General features: G+C 59.0%; 1 protein-coding gene across 1 annotated transcript; it reads left to right on the forward strand.

Annotated features, from left to right (window-relative positions):
- Positions 1 to 551: 551 nt before the first annotated feature.
- TENT5B (terminal nucleotidyltransferase 5B) lies at positions 552 to 6,021 on the forward strand. The gene is made up of 2 exons (XM_032202467.1): positions 552 to 764; positions 4,246 to 6,021. Exons 1-2 carry the CDS (start codon positions 552 to 554, stop codon positions 5,263 to 5,265), a joined length of 1,233 nt encoding a protein of 410 aa, XP_032058358.1. The 3' UTR covers positions 5,266 to 6,021.
- The last annotated feature ends 307 nt before the right edge of the window (positions 6,022 to 6,328 follow it).

Here is a 6,328-nt window from a genome sequence, read left to right on the forward strand (position 1 = left end):
ATGGGATGTCAATGGGGCATCGGTGGGATGTCAACTGGGAACCAGTGGGGCAGCAGTGGGGCCCTGTGCAGGAGCTCCCCACCCCTCCCCCAGTGCTGCGGCCCCTTTAAGCCGCCGCCCTCCCGCGCTCAGGGGGCGGGACAACGCGGCAGAGCCCCGCCCCTCCCCTCTCCACCCCGCCTCTTTCCCCGCCCCTTTCCCTCGATTGGCTCCGCGGCGCTCCCCAACCCCTAACGGCGACCAATGGAAGAGCCAGAGGAGCGGCGGCGGCGGGCAGCGATTGGCGGAGAGACCGAACCAATGAGGGGGCGCGGCCGGGGGGCTATATAAACCGGCGGCGGGGCGCGGGCGAGCGCAGTGCCGAGCGCGGCCGGCGGCGGGCGGAGCTGAGCGGAGCGTGGCTGGGCCGGGCTCAGCATCCCCCCGGGGCCGCCGCCGCCTCCTCCGCCCGCAGCTCCCCGCGCCGCTTCGTTTGTCATTAATTTAAAAAAAAAAAAAAAAAAAATTTTTTTCCTCCCGTTTTCCCCATTTCCGCGGGGTTTTCGGCGGTGATGCTGGCGGCGGCGGCGGTACCGGGGGGGCCCGCTGCGGGCTCCGGGGGGCAGGCGGAAAGCGGCGGCGGCGGCAGCAGCGGTGGGGGCCGGTTCAGCGTCCTGACATGGGAGCAGGTGCAGCGGCTGGACCAGATCCTGGGCGAGGCTGTGCCCATCCACGGCCGCGGCAACTTCCCCACGCTCTCGGTGCGGCCGCGCACGATCGTGCAGGTGAGGACCGGGGACCCGACCCCCCCCCCACCCCCGGGACCTGGGGAGCACCGGGGTGTGATGGGGTCGGGGTGGTGGGGGGGGCTGAGCACCCCTCATATCGGTAGGGACCCCAATTTGGACCCCCCGGTACTGGTAGGGACACCCCCCCCGGGACTGGGGGAGCACTGGGACACGGTGGGGTCAGGGTGGTGGTGGGGGCTGGGACCACCCGGTGACCCCCCCAGTAGCAACAGGGACCCCTCTGGAGTAGGCAGAGCCATCCTGCCCTCCCCCCCAGTGCCTTGGGACCACTGGGATGTGGTGGGATTGGAGTGGCTGCAGTGGGCAGAGCCCCCTTGGGACCCCCCAGTTCCAGCAGGGACCCTCCTGGGGTCCCCTGGGACCAGCAGGGACCCCCCCCGGGGTGGACAGCACCATTCTGCCCCCCCAGTGCCTTGGGACCACCAGGACACGGTGGGATCAGGGTGTTGGACAGACCCCCCAGAACCTGCAAGCCCCCCAGTACCTGCAGGGCCTCCCCCAGTTGCTCCCTGCCTCCCAGTTCCCCCCTCAACCTTTGAGTACCGGGCACTGGGGGGCAGCTGGTGTGGGGTTGGCAGCCCCAAATGTCCTCGGGGTCGTGGCACATGGTGTCCCCCCCCCCCCCGATTAACGTCTTCGAAGAGTTCCTGTTAGTTCAACCATAAAGCAATAACTGCGTGTAATATTCAACTGGCCGTGCAGCTCGGCTACGCTGCTGCATATTCATGGTTGGGAGGTAACTTCGTGCCTCGGTAATGACTCATCAAATGTAAAAAATCGGGCAATGCCGGCTTCTAATTAAAAAGGCTGCTCACGAAGCCACGAGCAAACCGGCTTCACAATAAACCGAAGGTGAGGATCAGGGGGCCTGGGCTGCTGGGGGAGTATTTCTGCCTGGGAACGGGCGAGTGACACTCCAGCCAGGCTGACTCCAAATTCCTCGAGTTCCTGCTGCATCTGCTGGGGGCAGGAGCTCTGGATGCCCGTGTTCCTGAGGTTTTATGCAGAGCAGAAGATGGGAGCTGACCCTGAGGTGTTGCCTTGGGGTCAGGAAGGGCTGGAGAAGCCCCAGTGTCCTTAACCCCCCCTGATGTGGGGCAGCATCAGATGTCCCCCCAGCGAGCTGAATTTTTTGGTGCTGAAGCTTCCCGAAAGGATGCTGTGGATGCCACCAGCACCTTGAGATGCAGCGAGGGGCTGGCGTGCTGCCCCCTGTGTTTAGGGCTGACTAACGATGTGAGCCACCCCAAAGGCACTCGTTTGGTGCGTGCCCGTGGCTCGGGCTTGCGGTGGGAAGCGGCAGGTCGCGGGCAGGCACAGGGCTGGCGAGCGCCCGGCTGTCAGAGCAATTAGCTGACCCACACCCCAGGTGGGGTGCTGCTTCGGGAAGCAGGTCAGCAGCTGCATAACCCCCCAAATATCCAACCCCCAGGGGGAGAGCACATACCTGCACCCCCTGCAGCCAGGGAGTGACTCCGGGTGCGCTCCGCATTGGGGCTGGGGGTGCTCATCCTGGGGTGCTGGGGCTGTCTGGGCTCCTCTGGGGCCAAACTGGGGTGGTTTGCCCCTTCTGGTGGGGTTTTCTCCTCTTTTTCCCACTCTTCCTCAATGGTTCTTGTGTAGGCAGAGCTGTCTGCCCAGGGTCATGGGTCTGTAGGTCCCGAGCCTTGCCCAGGGAGATATTAAGCAACAATCTTTGATTGCGGCTGGGAAATTAATCTGGAATGAGATCTTAGCTAGGACCAACACCTGGATCTGTACCCAACGCTTGTGACCTGTGTCCCATCTCGCATTAAACCAGGTAGAACAACCCCTAACCCCTACCAGGCAGCATCGTGGAGCCGTGCCTGTGCCAGCAGCTCAGTGACTGCCCAGCCAGCAGCAGTGTCCCACCAAGAGCTCATTAGGGTCAGCTCAGGGCTGTTTTCTAGGTGTAGGAATAACCCAGCGCCTTATTTCAGGAGTAAATCTGGTTCTGGGCACCGCCTGCCTTGGAGAACAAACGCGTCCGTGGGGGACTTGGGACTTCCGATGGTGAATAGCTCACTGGTTAACTGGTGCCTGGCATGTGACCGTGGCCATCGGGCTGGCCACGAGCCCTGGCGCATTTCCAGCCTGAGCAGCAGTTCCTAATGTCAGGGAGCAGTGGGGAAATGCCAGCAGAGTAGCTGCATCAGGAGATTTTGCAGCGCCCTGGACTTAGGGTTTAACAAGTTGATAAAAAAAAAAAAAAAAAATGCTCCCAAAACCCTGCCGAAATGTCTCCTCCCTGCACGGGGAGCTTGCAGAGGGGGCTGCCTGCTGGAGCCCTTCACCCCCTGCTGCTTGCAGACTGAGTTTGGGGGCAGTCCTGCTGCAGACCCAACGCTCAGCATCCTCCAAAAGAACAGGGCTGAGCCAACTTGAGCTCCTCGATGAGGTTTTGCATTTCTGTGGGGCTCCGGGACAGCCTCATGGGGCCGAGTAGCCCGGTCAGACTGGCTTCTCAGGAGATAACGTCTCCATTTGGAGCCCGAGCTTGGGCTCTTTCAAGCTCCAGCCGTGCACTGGGTGAGCAGGATGAGGCTCGCAGGGCTCCTGGCGGCGGGTGGTGGCTGGGGAGGGGACATGAAAGTGACGGGAGGTGGGACGAGCTGGCGGGGGACGTGAGCCTCGTCCCCTGGGATCCCTGGGCTCGGTGACACTCAAATTACAAGCTGGTGTCCAGAGCGGTTGATCTTATGGTCTTGGGGTTATTTCAGCCTCCTGCATGTTAAGTAATCAGGCGGGTGATTCAGCGCCGTGCCGAGCGAACAAAGCTCTGCAGGTCGGGTGGGTGTGCCAGCACTGAGCAGGCAGCATTAAAATCAGGGAAGTAACACCCCGAAGATGAAAGCTGCCTCCTGTGCTTGATAGCACGCCAAGTTCGGCACGAAGCTCTGACACACTGGAAATTGTTAGGATACACTTACTAGTTAGGACACGAACTTGGAGACACCTGGCTGGGGCTTTGGAGCAGCTCGGGCGTTTTGAGTTGCTTCTGATGAATGCTGACAGGTAAAGGGATGGCCGGGGTGGGTGGGTGCCCTGATTAAATCTGGTCCTAGAGGGAAGGCTGGCTGGCTGGCTGCTCCTCCCCTGGGTGAGCAGAGATCGGGGTTGGTTTAGGGAACATCTCACCCTCGGTGAGGGGAGGCAGGGAAGAGCAGACTCTGCCCCTCAACACTCCCAAGAGCTGCTCTTGTACACCAGGAGCCCCATAACTCAAAGGGGTGAGTGGGACCCACCAGCAGTTGGGGCTGGGTCACCCTTAAGGCTCTGGAAGCCTTCCAAAGTGACCTATTTCTAATGGATTAGCTTCTTATTTTGCTGTCTTGCCTTGGGGTGACCCGTATGAGCAGAGGGAGCCAATCCTGCTGCTGTAGTGGGGCTGTTCCAGGAGTGTTTGCCTGCTTCTCACCACGTTTCTCTCTCTCAGGTTGTCCGTAGTCGTCTGGAGAAGAAAGGAATCGCAGTCCATAACGTGAGGCTGAATGGCTCGGCAGCTAGCCACGTCCTCCACCAAGACAGTGGCTTGGGGTACAAAGACCTGGACCTCATTTTTGGCGTGGATCTGAAGACCGAAGACGTCTTCCAGCAGGTGAAGGACGTGGTCATGGATTGCCTGCTGGATTTCCTCCCGGAAGGCGTCAACAAAGACAAGATCACCCCCGTGACTCTGAAGGAGGCCTACGTGCAGAAGCTGGTCAAGGTGTGCAACGAGACCGACCGCTGGAGCCTCATCTCCCTGTCCAACAACAGCGGGAAGAACGTGGAGCTCAAGTTCGTGGACTCTCTCCGACGGCAGTTCGAGTTCAGCGTGGACTCCTTCCAGATCATCCTGGATTCGCTGCTGCTGTTTGGGGAGTGTTCAGAGAACCCCATGGCCGAGAACTTCCACCCCACGGTGACCGGGGAGAGCATGTACGGGGACTTCGAGGAGGCCATGGAGCACCTCCGCAGCAGGGTCATCGCCACCAGGAACCCCGAGGAGATCCGAGGCGGGGGGCTTCTGAAGTACTGCAACCTCCTGGTCAGGGGGTTTAAGCCCAAGCTGGAAGTGGATATGAAGGCGCTACAGAGGTACATGTGCTCCAGGTTTTTCATAGACTTCTCCGACATCGGCGAGCAGCAGAGGAAGCTGGAGTGCTACCTCCAGAGCCACTTTGTCGGGATGGAGAGCAAAAGATATGACTATTTGATGACCCTCCACAGGGTGGTCAATGAGAGCACGGTCTGCCTCATGGGACACGAGAGGAGGCAGACCCTGAACCTCATTGCCATGCTGGCCGTGAGGGTCCTGGCTGAGCAGAACATCATCCCCACCGTCACAAACGTTACCTGCTACTACCAGCCAGCTCCCTACGTCAGCGAAATAAACTTCAACTACTACGTGACCCACGTGCAGCCCTTCCTGCCTTGCAGTCAGTCCTACCCAACGTGGCTTCCCTGTAACTGAGCCGGGACAAGCTCCAGGGGCTGTCCCCCGAGGTATTGCCTTGCCTTGGGGAGTGGGGAGGGATGGGGGGACCCTTCCCAGGACTGCACCGAGAGGAAACTTGTTGTTTTTTTTTTTTCCTGGACTCTTGGCTCGAGCGTCTTGTTCCTGGGATGGTTGGGACGAGACCTGTCTGCTGTACACTGTGATGGGATGTGCAGTGCGATGGAAGCTAGATGACGTTTACGGGGACGTTTACGGGGAGACTCGACGGCTTCCCGAATTCTGTGGGCAATGGGGGGGGGTGGGTGTGTGTGTGGGGAGATTGTAGAATTACAGTAAGGTAGAGCTGCACTGCCCTGAAGCGGATCCGAATTCGTATTTTTTAGTGCAGGAGGTGTTATGGGAGTGCAGACTTGTGGTTTCTGAAGCCAGAAGCCAGAGTGGCTAATTCCTTTGAAGGACCAAAGAATCCTGTTTAAGTGCCTGTAACAATATAAACACAACTGTACTGTAAACCTTTATTATTTTTTTTTTTTTGCAGGGGCTGGCATCCCAAGAGCTTGAGTGGGATGTCCCGAGAGGAAAATATTTCTGTTGGGGAGGGAGGGTCGTGAGATCATTTCTAGTAGCCTCGCTGAAGCAAGGATGGGACTGCAGGTTATGTGTTGCTGAGGTTTTTTGGCATGGCTTGCTGCCTGTGAAGGACCAGCTGTAGCAAATAGCTCTCAAAGCTGAGTTGCATAAACAAGGGTGGGCTTGTAAATGCCTAAAACTTGGGGGGGGGGGGGGAGGAGGGAGGGAAAGTGCATGGTGGAAAATGCTGGGCGAAGCTTCGTGGAGACAAGGCAGCAGGGACCTACCGATGAATTTATTGAAGCTCCCGAGTCTGCAGTGCCAAAATGTTAATTGTGTCCCTAAACGATGAGGCAGATCTGTCCAGGAACCTGCCCTAGGCTGCTGTACCAAACCGTGGATTTTTCTAGGAGAATTTGAAATGCTGTTTTCTTTTCGGCTTGCAGTGTGGTTTTGATGCCCCAAGCCAGAGGCCGGCTGGGTTATCTGGGAGGCTGAGGCTTGTCCT

This window comes from Aythya fuligula, chromosome 23, assembly GCF_009819795.1.
Source record: "Aythya fuligula isolate bAytFul2 chromosome 23, bAytFul2.pri, whole genome shotgun sequence".
Classification (NCBI taxonomy): Eukaryota; Metazoa; Chordata; class Aves; order Anseriformes; family Anatidae; genus Aythya; species Aythya fuligula.

Coding starts and splice junctions, on each gene's coding strand:
- TENT5B (XM_032202467.1), top strand. CDS start 552: ATGCTGGCGGCGGCGGCGGTACCGGGGGGGCCCGCTGCGGGCTCCGGG. Junction 765..4,245: donor GGCCGCGCACGATCGTGCAG/GTGAGGACCGGG, acceptor TCTCTCTCTCAG/GTTGTCCGTAGTCGTCTGGA.